Raw genomic sequence first — 17008 nt, forward strand, 5'->3', positions numbered from 1 at the left:
AATTTAGATTGGCTTAATTGCTAAAAGATTTTGCACTTTGCACTTGTTAATAAAATCAGCATATACTTTGACATTGATTTTAATTTTAGTCTTCAACGAAATTATCGATCAAATTTAAGCAATAATAAAAAAAAAAACTAAATTAACATCCTCATTATTAAAATATTATCATTTAAACATATAAAATTAATAAAATTTTAAAATTAAAAGAAATTATAAATAAATTATATATACTTAAATGATAATATTTTAGTAAATGGGATGAATAATATCTTTAACATTGAATCAATTTTTCTTTGATGTCACCGGAATTCACTCAACATTAACAGATCTAATGAATAATTTAACTGAAAGATAAAATTAAAATTAAAATATAATGCTGAAATTGAAAATTCAAAAACTAGTATTGGATAATTATATATATTTTATTATTTAAAATTAATAAATATATATTAATTATCTATAAATTTATAAATTTAGTGTATAGTCGGCCAGGTCCGAAGAATTTCTCAACTACGTGATAATCTATCATTTACGGCAAGTAGTCAGTCTGGTTTGTTTAAAACTTATTTGAAGCAGTGTAAAAGCTAGACAGAAAGAATTAAATACTCATTGCTGCAGGTTAAGAAAACAACAGGAAAAATGAAAAAGGTGTTTTGTGAGAAAGTCTGTGATTCCTCAATCTTGTGTATCGCAAAGCTTGTCTTAGAAGACACACTTGCATACAAACAGCAGTTAGTTTACGGAGAAGAAGGATAGGATGAAGCATCAGGACTAAGATCCCGAGCTACCTGGAGAAGGTGTTTTATGTTGATTCCAGGATAGTGCTGTAAAAGCCTCAAATTGGCTGCAAAGTCCCCACTTAACAGCCTGCTTTTCACACATAACAACATTGCACAACAGATCCTCAAAAGCATATCCTGCAAGAAATGAGTTTTGCTTCCTGTAAATAACCATTAGAAGATGATTTTGGAGTGACCAATAGTGTCAGTCCCTGGTTGCTGAGCCGGTGTGTGTGTGTGTGTTTGTGTATGTCTGAGAGAGAGAGAGAGAGAGAGAAACCTGAATGCCGGAAGGATTACTCAGAAGACAATCCCAAATTCTTAAGATGGACTGGAGATCGAACTCTTGAGTAAGTAACAATGTGATCCACCTGAACCCGTAGAATTGTGGTTCAACCTGGCGGTTAGAAGACATAATATAAGCGTCCCTGATCAACATCAATCCTAGCTTAAGGCAAATATGAGTGATGACGGAGCTTCCAGACAATCACTTGTTTTAATTAAATTCAACTTCATTTATACCTTGGTTGTGAACTGAAGATGCCGCCACAATTCCTCATCGTTTGCTTTCAGCAAATCTGCCAATCTGGAAAGGGTGGATAGGATACCAACTGGACTATTATCCAACTGTTGACAAAAGTGATCCACTGAATCGCTCAGTAGTCGAACAAAACAAGAAAAACTATCTGCTTCCGCATTTGCCTGCGCGACAGAACATGCAGATGTATCGATTTCTGGGATATCCATAACGTAGTCACCTTTATGTTTTCTTTTTTCTTTTTCAAATAACATATGTTCAGAAAATTCTAGCAAATTATAACCAATCTTAGAAAATGAAAACAAAAAAGTGACAAAATACGCCTTACAGCATTTTGCTCATCAGGGTCGGTACTGAATACATAGAAAATTGGTGCCAAGACCTCATTCATGCCTTGAACATAACGAATAGCAGGATTTAGCTTTGCAAATAAGAGAAGAATATTCCTCATTGCATCCTGAAGTTGAAAATTTTCACAAGATTTAGTCAGGCAGTATTTATCCTCGCATCTACGTTATTACTACCGACTGCTCAACTACTGTAGTTCTGTAAAGACATTGTAAAAAATGCATCTAGAGACTGGAAAAGTTAAAGTCAAAGAAAAGCTGCCATGCCAGAAACTGAGATGTTTCTTGGCCTGATCTTGAGCTTTGACCAAACAGTTAAACACTTATTGGCCTTATAGAGAAGAGAAAAGAAGTATGGGTGGCACAAGATATACCCTATTTTTCTTACTGAATGATGAATCCCCGGAGAAGAATTTCATATTTGGGTGCGTGCGCTGCAAATCACGATCGATCTGATCTGCAATCTCTGTATGCTACAGACAGATGTTCATCTTGATGAAGAGTGAATGAAACTAAGTGCAAAGAGTTCCAGACACCTTAGATTTAGAATGGAGAAGAGTTTTCACCTGGAAGTACTGATGCCAAGCACTAGCCTTACCAACACTCAACGGGTGATCTTCATGAGAAATTTCATGTCTCTGAAGTGGTCCAGCAACATCACCTTCAGCATTTAGCTCATCAGAATTCATTGCACCATTATTTATCTTAGTGAGCTCTGACTGTCTAGATTCAAGATTTTGGTTAGTGTGAGGTAACAGTTAAGGCACCAACCTGATGAATATGTGCAGTAAGAAATGCATCTGAAACTAAATGATCATAGCAGTCAGCAACTTACAGGACTCAATAGAAGCTCCTGTTTCAGCTTGGCATATTTTTGTCTATGCTCAGTCAGCTCCTTTTCCCACAAATCACGAGAAGGAGGTAAATAACCTAAGAGAAGCTGCCGGCCAAGATTGCTGAGATTTTCAGGACTCATTTCATAACAACAAGAGTTTAGAGGTTAGAAACGAATTTAGCATGTCGATTTGAGGAATGTTTCTAGCAATGTATCCATGGTAGGTCATTCTGCCTGAAAACCGAAATTGACAACAAGGGAAGAATATTTTTGAAATGACATCATCTAATCGTCCAAAGTAGAAGCATTCAAAATCTAAAGTTGAATAATATGAGTATGATGTTTCAATTGTTGAGACCAAGGATCCCGAATTGGATGAGTGAAACTAATTTCATCCTGTTTCCCTTCCCTAAAATGGAGAGAGCATGCTTGTTATATATTCAAATTTTTATCTTGCATTTGTCTGAATTTAACAGAGAATGCATATGCACGAGAATGCGGGTTCATTCACGGAAAGGTCACTTCTGTTGACAGACAGAGTTGTAACTATTGAAATGCTCAATTTGGAAAAGGAATCTGCGCCCAGCCCAACTGAAGTAACCTGTTCTTCAACCATATGTGATGAGGTGAGACTCATTCAATCTTAAAACAATTAACACTAACCATTTTGATACATTAAATAAACTCAAACTGCACAAACTGTAAACAGAATTTGCTTTAGGACAATTGATATGGATTTTTATGCTATGTTTGGTTGAAATCTATAAAAAAAATTTATTTCATTTGAAAAAAAAAAATATGAAAGAGCAAATAAAATAGAAATGATAAAATCAAAAGAGATATATATTTGTATTATAGGATATATTGACTTGCTAATATGAAATTTATTTATAAATTTTATCTAATTTGTTAGAATCTAATTTAGCTATAATTAATTTTATACAAATTTGATCATATAGATTACTAAATTAATTTTTACTTCATTTAAAAAAAATAAACTTTAAATTCGTAAATGAATTCTATAATTTTAATGGATTTTAACCAAATACTGTGTTAATGACAATTGCTGCGTGAGAAGTTAAACAATTTCTTCAGATACTTGAATATAGTATGTACAGCAGGTGTAAACAATAGAGATATATAGTGCAAGAATTGAGCAATTACAAATCTACCTTCCAAGTTGTTGCACGTAAACCTCCTCCATCAGGGAGGCCTGTACTAGCAAGTCTCTTCAATTTCTCTATATTTATCTCCTTCTGAGAAAGCTGACCAGAAAAGAGAACAAAAAAGAGCAAATAAATAAAGTATCAAACAAGAACCAACACTGTAATTTTCCCATAAAGCAGAAATTGCCCCAGCATTCTCTTTCGTTGAGATCAAAGTGCAAGAAACCAGAACAAACAAGGAAATTAAACCTGAAACTACTGGAATCCAAATAAATAATGCTTGACCAAAACTAACTCTCACTAACTAAAAAACCTCAGAAACCCTTAACAAATCATCCAAATTTTACCTCCGAACACCAAAACCTAAAAAAAATATTTTAGCCCACATTTGAGAAGAAACAGCTGACCTCATGTTCAAGATCAGACCTTTTCTCATCAGCAGCAATAACCTCCATAACAGAAACATGACCCTGACCGGGTACATCTTTTTCAATTCTTTTCTCATCATCACAAACACTCACATCGTCATCATCATATTCATATTGGAATTCATAATCACTCTTCTCCTTACTTAACTCAGTTCCATTGGGTTCCATAATCTCAAGCTCCTCTCCACATTCAAAAACTGAGTCTAACCCTCTATACCCTTCATCTTCATCATCTTGAAGACCAGATACCAAGCTACCAAGGCTGTCAGGGAACACTCGTCTAGCTTTTTCAGTGAGCTTGAGCTTGCCTTTCAGCATGGTAAGAAGTAAATGAGTCAAGTATTTGAAGTGAATCGGCCGAGTCAAGTTTGTTATTATGGGTAGCGCAGCGTTAGTGGTTTCAAGAAAATGAAATTGAGAAGAAACAAAAGAAAGAAAGAGAGACATGAGTGACAAACTCGAGGTGATTTAACTCAGTTTGTGAAACTCGTTTGTTTCTTGTTTTCGGGAAAGATTGGTAGTTGTTAGTTATAGTTGACTGGTAGTTGGTTATGTCGCCAGTTAATCGCGAGTCGGGATACTGTTGTTCTGTTTTGCTTTGGGCTTGGACTTGGGCTTAGACTTGGGTTTTCGTTTGGCCTTTATTCAAGAGTGGTTTTGATTCGTAGCAAAGCCCATTATTACCAAACTGCTATTGGAACTTCATAGAATATCGGATTTCTTTCTAAAAGCTACAAAAATATAAAATAATTATAAAAACACCAGTAAAAATTACTGACGATAAAGATATTCAAAAAGAGAAGTTTATTTATTAAAATATTTAATTTAGTTTTTTCAGATAAAAGTATATCTGTTAGATATACTTTGAAGAAAAAAAATATATATATATATATATATATATATTTAATATATTTTGACAAATATTGATATAAGATATATTAATTTTATGAAATATTTTTGCGTTTTGTTTGATTTTATGATAATAATGATGAATATATAAATAAATAAATCTAAAATATATTTTTCCAAATTAAAAATGTAGAGATGTATTGAGAATATCATATCTCGAAAATTAAATAAATCTTTATAAGGTAAAAAAAAATTATATATCTAGTATATATTAAGTATACATTAGTTATCTCAACCTTATTCAAATGAAATAAAATGTAAACTCAAAAAAGTTGAATGACAAAAGGTATACATTTGCCAAATAATAATATATTTTAAATATCTAAAACTTTTCTAATGAAACAAAATTCAATTCAAATGTTCAACAACAAATGTATATATTTACTAAAATATGGTATACGTTAAGTATCTGAAACTAATTTTAAAAAAAAATGAAAAAAGTAAAAAATGCACACTTTTAAAAATAATAGAGGGTAGTTTAGAAAAAATAAAAAATGAGAATATTTTTGTAATTATTTTTAAAAAATTGATAAATAGTGAAATTTCTCTATAATAATCTCGGGATAGAAGATTAGGTTTTCAAAAAGTAAGCCCAAAAGAAACCTTTTTTGGGCCAATTAAATCCATTTTGGTCCTTAACCTCATATGTATGAAACACATTTACTATGAGAAAAGTGAGTGGAATATTTTATTAAGATATTAACTCCCGCTTTTCTCTTAGCTTAATTGTTGCTTGAATTGGACAGAAATGAGTTGGCACGTGTATATCTTATATTGGGTAATAAACCTAAAGCTAAAGGAGAAGTAAATTAATTAGAGAATTCCTTAAACTCTCCAATTGAATCTAACTTAAGTTAGGTTTTCTGTCTAATGCTCTAAGAAGTTAGTTCCATTGAAGAAAAACACTACAATTTATGTACATTGGGTTAGTAATGCAAATTTTTTTAGTATAATTCATTGATATGTTAAGTGTTCCTTTTGCTATTCAAAATAGATGGAAAAGTTTATTTTGTCATTATTTGAATGATAAAAGTCATAGGTACTTATAAACTAAGCAACTTGTTTTAGTATGTGGTCTGTGTGCATCTTTTGTTGATTTGATTTATATGCACATGGGTAGTTGTGTAGATTTATTTGTTTGTAATGTCATATGTCAGTTGATGAGAATATTGCCTTCTTTTATCTACAAGATTACTATTTAACAGAAACAATGTCAATAATACCTATTACTTTTAAGATTCATTATGGGGATAAATTTGTTAGAGATCCTAAGCTTATGTATGTGGGTGGTAAGATATTTTATTGGAAGTTACATGATATAAACACTTTACATTTCATGAGAATTTTCAGTAAACTAAAATATTTAGGCTATGCACATGATCCCTATATTTACTGTTTACCTGAAGGTAAATTGTTGGAGGATGATGTACTTAAGTCCATGCACAATGACTTGTACATATATGAGATGTTGCCCTGCTCTTCTAGTTGGAATGGTATTTGATAGTGCATAACAATTCATAATGGCTTTATCTAAGTATGTTGTTGCTAGAGGTGTTGAAGTTTTTTTATAAAAAGAATGAAAATGGATAGAATCATGTCTTGTTGCATTAAACCATATCCTTGGACAATATTTGCAAGTACTGATACAAAGTTAGGGGACTTTATTGTAAAAACTTATTTTCTTGAAAATAAAATGCAAAGGAGAACTTCTTACTGCAGTTGGCAAAGATGCCAATTATCAAAGGTATCTTGTTGCATGGGCAATAGTTAACAAAAGCAACTTGGATTTGATTTTTTTAAAGTTAAAAAAAGATATTGGATTGACTGATGGGAAGGATTTCACTATTATTAATGATATGCAGAAGGTAATTGGTAAAGTAATTGTCTAATCTTACATTACTATTCAAGTTCAATTGTAATTATTTATTAATATTAATTATGCAGGGCTTGATTGAAGCTGTCAAAGTAGAGCTATTACTTATAGAGCACAAATGGTATGCAATGCATATCTACTCAATTTGGCAAAAAGCTCATACCAATAAAACTTTAATGATCAGTTGAATGAGCTTGATAGAAAGGCATCTAGAGCAGTTGAGCATCTTTTCACTTGTCCATCTTATATATGGTGCAGACCCTTTTTCTCTTTTAATGCTAAGTGTGATAGTTGTGAGAATAATATATGTGAATATTTCAATGGCCATTTAGTAAATGCTAGAAACAAGCATATTCTTGCTTTATTAGAATGGATTAGGGTTGAAGCTATGAATAGAATTCATATCAAAAGAGATGATGTTGTGAAATGGTTTTCAAATGTTAGTCCTAACTTACTAGAAAGATTTGATAAGAATATGGAGAGGGCAAGTAGATGTAATATGGAGTGGAATGGGCATATTGGTTATGAGATTTCAGAGTGTTTAGATAGGCACAATGTTTCTTCATTATTTTTCCTTTTGTTCATTTTTTGGTTAACTTGTGAATCAATTTGGTAAATCAATATGGCTTTTTCAATTAAGGTTATGTTTTTGCAAAAAATCTTATACCAACAGCCCAACAGAAGATCATTACACCATACTAGCATGATGCTATCAAATACCAAGGCAACCCAACTTATTGGAGGTTCCAAGCTCCAGGATTGCAATGGGTAGGTAAACCTAACATCTCCACTACACACTTGCAAGCTCAAGCAGAACTGCAAAAAGAAAAAATAACTACACAAACACATTTCACTCGTTCTATCCCATCAAATACACATCTACCACATTTTACTCACTATCAAACACTTTTGAATTCATCTCAAAGCCATTTCACCTAGTAGGCTATATCATCTCAAAGACATTTCAACCAATAGGCTATGTCATCTCAAGCTTCATATGCTCCAAACATATCTACATCTTCATTAATTGGAGGACGTCAGACCCAACACTCTCAACAATCAGTAGTTTCTCAATGCCCTTCATTACACCCAGTACTTCCACCTATAACAAATCAAACTAAACTGTTGCCAAAGGGGAAAAAGAAGCTGCCACCATAAAAGAAGCATATTTGAAAAATATGATGATCTTACATATCAATATTATTTTATTTTTTTGCATTGTGCTCTGCTAGGAAACATATTAGTTTACTCTAGAAAATTACACAACTTGTCAACTAATTTTTGGACATGTGTGCACCAGATTAGTGTTATATGTGCTTCAATTGTGTCTTGACAACTTGGAGTTGGAAATCTAGAGCAACACTGTTATGGGGTTATACCATAATTGAATTCTAGATATTGCATAGTTTTAGGTCTTTTTTGAGCTTTCATTTAATGTAATAAAATAATTTACTGAATGGAAGTATTGATTCAAAATTGTTAATTTCTTAACTGTTGCAATAAAAAGGAAACAACAACTGCTGTATTTTCATTCATAATAAAACTTCATACAGGACTTTTATTGCATATAACTTATCACAGATTACACATGCCTAACTAATCTAAAATGTGACAACTCAATTTTAAATACTACGGTTACAATTGACACAATTAATATCTATGTCAACATCAAAATCCCTTGAGTGCAACACATCCTAAACTTATACACTTCTTTAGCTACATTAGCAGCTTCAATCTCTCTTCTTAAACTCATGCACTCCATCTGCATTTCATAAAATTCAGAATGCAATCTTCTATCACAATAAACACACTTCAGTTTTTCATTTTCTACCTTCAGAGTAAAATTCTCCACATACAATTCATTGATTACGTGCAATGCTTGCAGAGGGAATCAATCATCATGCCACTCGAAAAACTGGCATCCCTCTTATTGTTGCTCCACTCTCTTCTTGCTTGTCTTCTTTTATAACCATTCACATCAACAACTTCAAAAAAAACTATAATACTAAGAAAACACTAACTAAAACCTACAATTACCCAGAACCTGATAGTATCTACAAGAGTAAAACCTTGTTCCTCGATTATTATCAGTCCAAGCAACCCATCTTGGAGCTCTTAGATTGCAATCACAAAGACGAAGTCGACCTTTGTACGCAGGTAGCTGTGCAATTGGAGGACGAGAAATACTGTGACATTGGCATGATGAACTTCCATATTATGAGGATAAAATCGATATTTATTGTATTTTGGTTGTAAGAAAAAATAATTTTAAGGTTTTTATTCAGACATACCATTATAAATAGAAATACTTTAACGAATAATAAACTAATAAACAAATCACTAAATTAGAAAGAATTATTTTTTTAATATATTTTAGTACAGATAATAAATGTTTTTTACACACACAGGATTAAACGCCAAATGGGTTTATTAGCCCGAAAAAGATATTTTTGGGCATATTTTATGAAAAAGACGAAATTCGATCTATTTGGCCTGCAGTTACAAGCCCAAAGGCTAAAATAACACTTTGCCCTATAATCTCATCGACAATTTTCAATTAATTTTACGCTCAGTTCAATTTGTTTCTTTTATTGAAGTCCTAATTCTTGATTTTTACATTCAAAAATTATCTTTAAACTTTCTCCAAAAGAAAAAAATCTTTAAACTAACATAGAGTATGAGTTATATGGTTTCTATTAGGCCTAATCATCAAAATGATCCAAACATCTAGACCTTTTATAATTTTAACTTGAGTTATTAATTTTTATAATTTTATTTTAATTTGATAACTTTTATGAAAGAGTTGCAAAATAAATGAGAAGTCAAATTTTTAGTTCATGAAATACTTCACTTATTATGATATTTTCAAGAGTAATCTAAGAGCACTTCTAAAAGACTCTTTATATAAATTAAATTTTTTATTATAAAGAGTCATCCAATAAAATAAAATCTAATACACTTTTTATTTTTAAATATAAAATAAATAGTAGATTTGACTCTTTATATTTGAAGAGCCAAATTTCACTTTTTATCGTTGTAATTAATACACTACACATTTTTATACATTTTACTAATTGATATTTATCATTTTTTACTTTTTTTAAATAATTTTTTTTCTCTTTCAAAGAAAAAGGAGAATAAAACCAAAATATTAATACTTGTTGAATAAAACAAAATAAAAATAAAGTAAAAATTTCAACTCTTTATAATTAAATATAAATGAAGATGCGTTTTATTAAAAAAAACTTTTTAAAATAAATAAAAAGCACCATGATTATGCTCTAAATAAATAGTTAGAAACAAGTACAATATAAATCATATGCAGTAGAAAACATTTACAAAAGTAGAATACATTTGAAATTTGTAATTAGAAAAAAGAAAAAGGCTATTGATGAAAAGGGACAACAATGAATTAAGCTATAGATGGCAACAAAGCAACACATTAATCACATATATACTGAAATGTTTCCAGCAGCTCTGGAGCCACCAGCCAATCATTTCTTTTAATTTTAAGGATTATCAGAAAGGAGAAAACGAAAAAAAGAAAGAAAAAAAGAAAAGAAGCAGCCTAAATAAATAGGCTGTTAAATAGGATGGAGATAATTAGGAGCACATGGAGGAATTTAATATTGGAGGGGGTCACTGTTAGCAAAAGAATATGAATATTCCTGTAACGTACAAGAGAGAGCTTTCTTTCTATATATATATATATATATATATATATATATATTTAAGGGTCCCCATCATGCATGTGAGTTTCCTCTTGCTATTTAATTTATAACCTTTATTTTAGATGCATCAAACATTATATTATAACTCTTCAAATGAATTGCTACGTGGTTTATCAGCAAGCCATACAACTTGCTCTTCCTTTCCCTCCGAGTCCGAATCTGTTGGTTGTTTAATTTCTTTCCATAATGTTAACTTAGTTAGGAAGTAATGGGCTGGAAATGATTTTGGTCCCTATTATTGACATGTAAGATATTCTTCATCTTTTAATTTGGAACTTCTAATTTTTCTTATTGATAATCCTCAAAAGAATTGGAGTCAGGTTAAATATGATTTGTTTGTTTGTACTTCTTATTATCTAATTACACTGGTAAAGTTTATATCATTTTAGGCTGTATAATTAGTGTTTTATGAGCTAAACAATTTCATAAAAAGAGTTAAATGATTTAAAATTAGCTCAATTGAAAAGAAAACATCTTTTTGCTTTGATGATCATTGGTCGGATCATAAGAATAGATATAAATAACCAAAAATTATAAATTTAGTACAATCCCAAAAGTTAAACTAACAATAGCAATTGGATAAACTAAAACGAAAACATCTTACATCTTATACAAGTGAAGAGCATTTTGTTTTACTTTTAAAAGGAGAGATATATTGGGTTTAAGTGCACTAACTGTATTGTGAATAATAAAAATAAATAAATAAAGTGAACCAACAAAAACAAGAAAGTAATTCATGCAGCTGGATCACATGCAAATATTTATAGCTTCTGATACTGTCACTGGAAAGCATTTGTATGCAATGCTTGAAAATTTTACAATCCCTGTCACCACATCATGATAGGATGCCTTCCGGTGTATAGAACGAACTTGGCTTTATTTATTTTGCAGCCCTTTTCCCTGATAATAATAAAACCCTCAGAGCTGAATTTATACCTTGCCATGGTTCTAAATGTGGGGAAATTCACCTGTCCAAATTTATTTGATTGCTGTGTCAGTATCTTTTTTTCTTTCAATTTTCTTGTAGAAGTTGAGGACATTTCACTGTCAATATATAGCCCTTCAATGTAAAATTTACATACAAAAACTGATGCTGTTCCTTTGAATTTTCTGTACATATTATAGATGCCAATTGCACAAGTGTTTAACTATCTCCTTACAATTTATGTATCATTTCGAAACATGTATACAATACACTCCAGAAAAATACATTATTACTGAGAGTTTGCACCTAGTTCGAAATTTGTATATTTATTATCTGTATTATAAATATAAGAATATAACTATTCTTATTATAGAATTCGCGATTTATTATATTTTATATATAAAAATAAAAGAGTCAAAAGAAAAGAAAAGAAAAGAATTCATCAACTCATACCAACTTAATTACAAAGAGCCCAAATTTGTCATAGCAGGCACAGCAAGAATTGATTGGTGTAAGCACATAGCAAAAGGATAATAATGGTTCCAGTTCTTTGGGAAGTAGATGGTACCAAATTTCTGCTGCCTATTCATCCTCCAAATATGTTATCATGTAAATAATAATAACTGAACTTGTCAATGTTCATATAATATAAAAAAACTAACAGTTACTAAATTTATAATAAAAAATTAACAACTAATAAATTTATAATGAAAAGTTAACAACTAATAAATTTATAATAAAAATTAACAACTAAATTTAAAATAGTAATAAACACTTTATTTTAAATTGATATAAAATTTAAATTATAATATTTTCTCAAAGTTTAGGTTATTTTTTATAAAATAAACAACATGTTTAACAATTTGAATCCGACTGTGCAACTCTAATTCTAATCTACCTAATTATATGTTTGAGATTTTAAAATTAGTATAACTTAAATAGAAATATAAAATAAATACTTATATCATATCAAAATAATAAATAATACTTGCGAATACTTTCTTACTTTTAGATATTTTAATAATGATTTTTTATAAGGACAAGTTTAAATTAAATTGTATTTATTGTAGGCATGTTTTTTGAAATTTCTAGAATTAGAATTAATTATCATTAATAATTGAAAGTTCTAGACTTAGATTTGTACTTTTTTATAATTAGATTTATAGTTAATGAATTGTTATTTCTTTTTTCAAACAATGAATTGTTATTGTTAATTATTATTATTTTTAGTTAACTCAATTAATTAAGAATTAGTAAAGCCTTATTAATACATTTATTTATCTCCTTCCTTTCGCCCCCTCGCACTTATTGTCAATTATCTTTATATTTTTAAATTTGAGTAATATTCACATGAAGTAAATATATGACCGGTTGAAGCAAATAATTTCCCGAGAGGGCACAAAGAATGCGATAGCAATGCTTATGTCAAAAAATTCTCAAATTATTTAAGGTCAGATGTTAATTATTAAGTTGCTTATTTAATTTAATATCTAATTTTAAAGGTGGGATATATATGAATGAGACAGCTAATTCTGAAAACAATAAATATTAGGAGAATTCGAAACCATTCTTCAGACATACAAAAATATAATTCAGAAACTTATACTTTTCCATGTATGGCTTCAATTATCTTATACCTTATTACCAATATTTCTTTGATTTATCTGGTGTCTTAATGTCATGTTATTTCTTTTCCTTATAAACATTCTATCTTAAAAACAATAAATAATTATAGATATAAACAAATGACACTCGAATTTAGATTAATAATAAGTCTAATTTAACTCGATTAACTTTTCTTAAAGTACCAAATTGCTTTAGTTTAATTTTTTTTTATATGGCTATTATTAAATAAATATTAGCACGTAAGGATTCAACACTCTCTCTTGAATAATTGTTTTCTTATTAATTTTTTAATTTAATTTTTCAATTTAATAACTTGCTACCTATTTAACAAGTTAAACTAGTTTTATATTCTCTCTTTTAATAAATAAAAGTAGTTTAACTTGTTAAATAGATAACAATTATTAGCTAGGTTGAAGAAATTGGATAAAATAAACTCACAGAAAAATAATTGTTTAAGAATAAATTTAAGAGAAAATGTTGCTAGCATTCCTCACCAAATGAAACCATACAGACATCTTCGGGCTCAACATTTGACAATTTCGAATCATTTACTTAGTAGTGAGGATTTCTTTTGTCATGGAATAAGGAAAATTACTCTCTCATTTATTGTGTTAATTAAAACGTATCAGACAAAATTTCTAGAAATAATAAAATGATATTTTAAGAGTTTTAAGCTTCAATACTATTGGTATTATATATATAAATATAAAAATAAGGTTATTTATATCACACCTAATTTATATTAAGAATGTGACTTTAAATGCTAATAGATTTAGTAGAAATATGATTTGTTTTTAAGGAAAAATTATAAGTGTAACATTCATTTTAATTATTACATAAAACTAAAGTATCTTATTTTCTAAGAAAATGTATATTTAAATTCACATATATGTGTGAAAATGCAGAAATAATTATTGAAAAACAAAAATAGACATTCTAAACATTTAAATGGGTACTTAAATAAATTATTTTTCTGAATTTAGTTGTTTGCTTTCTCACTGATTTATCCCTTAAGGTTTCTTTTCGGTTACAGTTGAGTTGTATTAGAATTAAATTCGAATGTATAAAGGTATTAGCGTACTGGCTTTGATAAATCAACTTAAATATAATTTTTTTTTTTCAGGTATTCTTATCTAATAAAACGGCTTTTCAAAATGCATTTTAAGCGAAGTTGACTAAGTCTGTAACTATGGACCCATAATGTACGTACTAGAGAACATAAAAACACGATTGGGGTGTCAATATATACATATGAATCAAATCCAATGAATAACATATTTAAATTGCAAGAGATGTGTTGTGATTGATTGTGATTTCGTGACAAATGAAACAGTATACTATTTGAGACCTGATTGATCTTACAATGAAAGCAAGAGTTTATGTTTTGATTGATTGTGATTCCTTAACCAAAAAATAGTACATTCTGATACTTCAAATCTGTTGGTCGTATAATCTCTTTTCAGTAGTCATTTTACGATTTTCATTAGCATTTGATGCCGACTACTACCAGCATCATATATATCGCAATACAACAAAATCAAGTTTGCTATGTCCAATTTTTAGTTTTTTGTCCTTTGAAAGCCTCCCCACTCAGCTGGACGGTTGATGAAGCAATGATTTTAATGAGCATTCGGGCTTTAGATTATATTTGAAATTGAACAGGTTTTAATCTCTATGAATGGAATTCTTTTTCTCAGTTTTATTCTTTTGAATCTTCAACTAACTATAGACAATTAAATAGTTAACATGTTTAATTTAAATGTTTATAGCCGCTCATAATTATTCTTCATAACTGTTAAAAATGATAAACAATCAAATTATTAGGTTTTGCTATTACAAAATATAATGATTATCGATGGTTTAATATATTTTCATGTAACTTATATTATTCTTTTAATCATATAAATTATTTTAAAACAATGTATAATAATTAATTAAGATTGTTAAAATAAATTTTGTTTTAGCTTACAAATGTTTAAAACATTTTTGTGAAGTCCTACCAGTCTCGAACAAATTCATTGTTGATATTAAAACTATCTTATGGCCACATCTAACAGTTTAAATAATTAGAGAAAATTAATTATTTAATATGGTAGCAAAACTAATTTTTCGCTCAAAAAAATAAAATAAAATAAAATTCACACAGCGATAAACAACTTAAATAATTAAGTAAAACACTCAATAATATTTTCCCTCCTCTCGAACCAAAAACAATTCAAAGGATATCGAGCCATGCAGCAGTGAGTAATTCAATGTTCGTCCGAAATAACTTAAGATTTCAAAACTTGATATTCTAAATCTAAAGAAAACCAAGTTATAGTTTAGCTTAACTTTTCCACTTTAGAAAAAAGAAATTCGTTAACAATGGAAGAGTTTTATTTTATTTTATTTTATAAAAGAACCTTGAAATATTGGCAAAAAAGGAAAAATAAATCTCAAAATCGTTTTTTTCTGGATACAATTAAATAAACATATAGTGATGGTTTTAGGTATATTCGCAATATCCCAAAATGGTAGACCAGAATTAGAAAATTTGGTAATGGGAATTACATATTTGTTCCAGAAAGCAGGCACTTAATACTGGTCAATTCCTGCTTGGTAAGACGTCATATTCTTTTTGAACATAACAATTAAGGAGTAAGCATAAGTAGTTACCTTTATATTGACAATCTTTCTTTTCTTTCTTATAATTAATTTCCCTCAAATCATCATGTACATAAGCTTCAATCTTGCATGTACATTTTAGTTTACTATTTTCAACGGGTTAGATTTTGTCATCATACAAAACTTATCTCTATAATTTGATAAAAATTAAAATAAATGTTTTATTATGATGTAGCCTACGGTTAGAATTTAACTTAGTTGATAAGATGAGGAGTGAACTTTCTGAATCGATAACTGAGCAAAAACATATATCGAACACAAAGTGCTGGCTAATAAGGATTTAATTTAATCAGAATCATATGAGATTGCACTTTCTATTGAAGAACAATAGTATTCATATTGAAAGTCATGGAGAATAAGAAGTTTATATTATTATAATAGAAGAAGTAAATATTCTAAAGTTTTATATAAAAAAAAAACAATTTAAATAAAGATTGGATAAATGGTTCTAGTTGGAATAGTATATAAAGGCATGGGAGCCTAACAAATATATAATTTTAATACAATTCAATTCATTTTCATTGTTAAAGTCTCTCTGGTGACTTAATTTTTAAAGCGAGTCGTCGGACATTCTACGTGCTAATAGATTTATAGAAATTTTAGAGATTAAGGGAGTTTGAAAATCCAACTTATCATTTAAAATTAAATATACTAGTTGTTTATTCGTGCGTTGTATGACCATTATTATTATTTTAATTATAAAATTAAAAATTGATAGATACAATTTAATAAAATTTATTAATATTTAATATTAATTTATAAAAAATTTAAATTAGTCGACGCTTATTAATTTTAAATTAGTTTGATAATATATTATACATCGAACTTAAAAATTTCAATTAAGTAACAACTACTTAAAATGATAAATAAAAACATGAAACTTAAAATTTTTACAGAACACGCTAACTATTGGGTTCTTCAAATCTTTTATTAAAATAACTTTTATATTTTAATCCATTCTTAAATTTCATGAGGACAAGTGTGAAATCCTAAACTTTTAAGACTTTTAGTGGCCTAATATTGCTTGAACTCTCACATTTTATAATAGAAATTATTCTTAGATTTTATAGTGACAAATCATTCAAGTTAAAATTGACGTATCCAATTCAGTTCTTTTATATAAATAAAAAAAGATATTATATTAGTCTTTTAGTATTTATTTAAAATTTAATAATATTTTTTTA

The 17008-nt window shown here is 28.8% G+C and overlaps 1 protein-coding gene across 1 annotated transcript; it reads right to left on the reverse strand.

Moving 5' to 3' along the window:
* Positions 1–594: 594 nt before the first annotated feature.
* Positions 595–4623, reverse strand: LOC8275893 (TBC1 domain family member 13). Its single transcript, XM_002524455.4, has 9 exons — positions 4076–4623; positions 3675–3767; positions 2503–2607; positions 2234–2386; positions 2042–2140; positions 1649–1777; positions 1305–1484; positions 1063–1179; positions 595–920 (listed from the first exon to the last, which is right to left on the reverse strand). Exons 1-9 carry the CDS (start codon positions 4541–4543, stop codon positions 741–743), a joined length of 1524 nt encoding a protein of 507 aa, XP_002524501.3. The 5' UTR covers positions 4544–4623; the 3' UTR covers positions 595–740.
* Positions 4624–17008: the final 12385 nt, after the last annotated feature.

The sequence above is a fragment of the Ricinus communis genome, chromosome 3 (genome assembly GCF_019578655.1).
Source record: "Ricinus communis isolate WT05 ecotype wild-type chromosome 3, ASM1957865v1, whole genome shotgun sequence".
Taxonomy (NCBI): domain Eukaryota; kingdom Viridiplantae; phylum Streptophyta; class Magnoliopsida; order Malpighiales; family Euphorbiaceae; genus Ricinus; species Ricinus communis.

Coding starts and splice junctions, on each gene's coding strand:
- LOC8275893 (XM_002524455.4), bottom strand. CDS start 4,543: ATGTCTCTCTTTCTTTCTTTTGTTTCTTCTCAATTTCATTTTCTTGAA. Junction 2,387..2,502: donor AGGAGCTTCTATTGAGTCCT/GTAAGTTGCTGA, acceptor GAATCTAGACAG/TCAGAGCTCACTAAGATAAA. Junction 1,485..1,648: donor ACCCTGATGAGCAAAATGCT/GTAAGGCGTATT, acceptor TCTGTCGCGCAG/GCAAATGCGGAAGCAGATAG.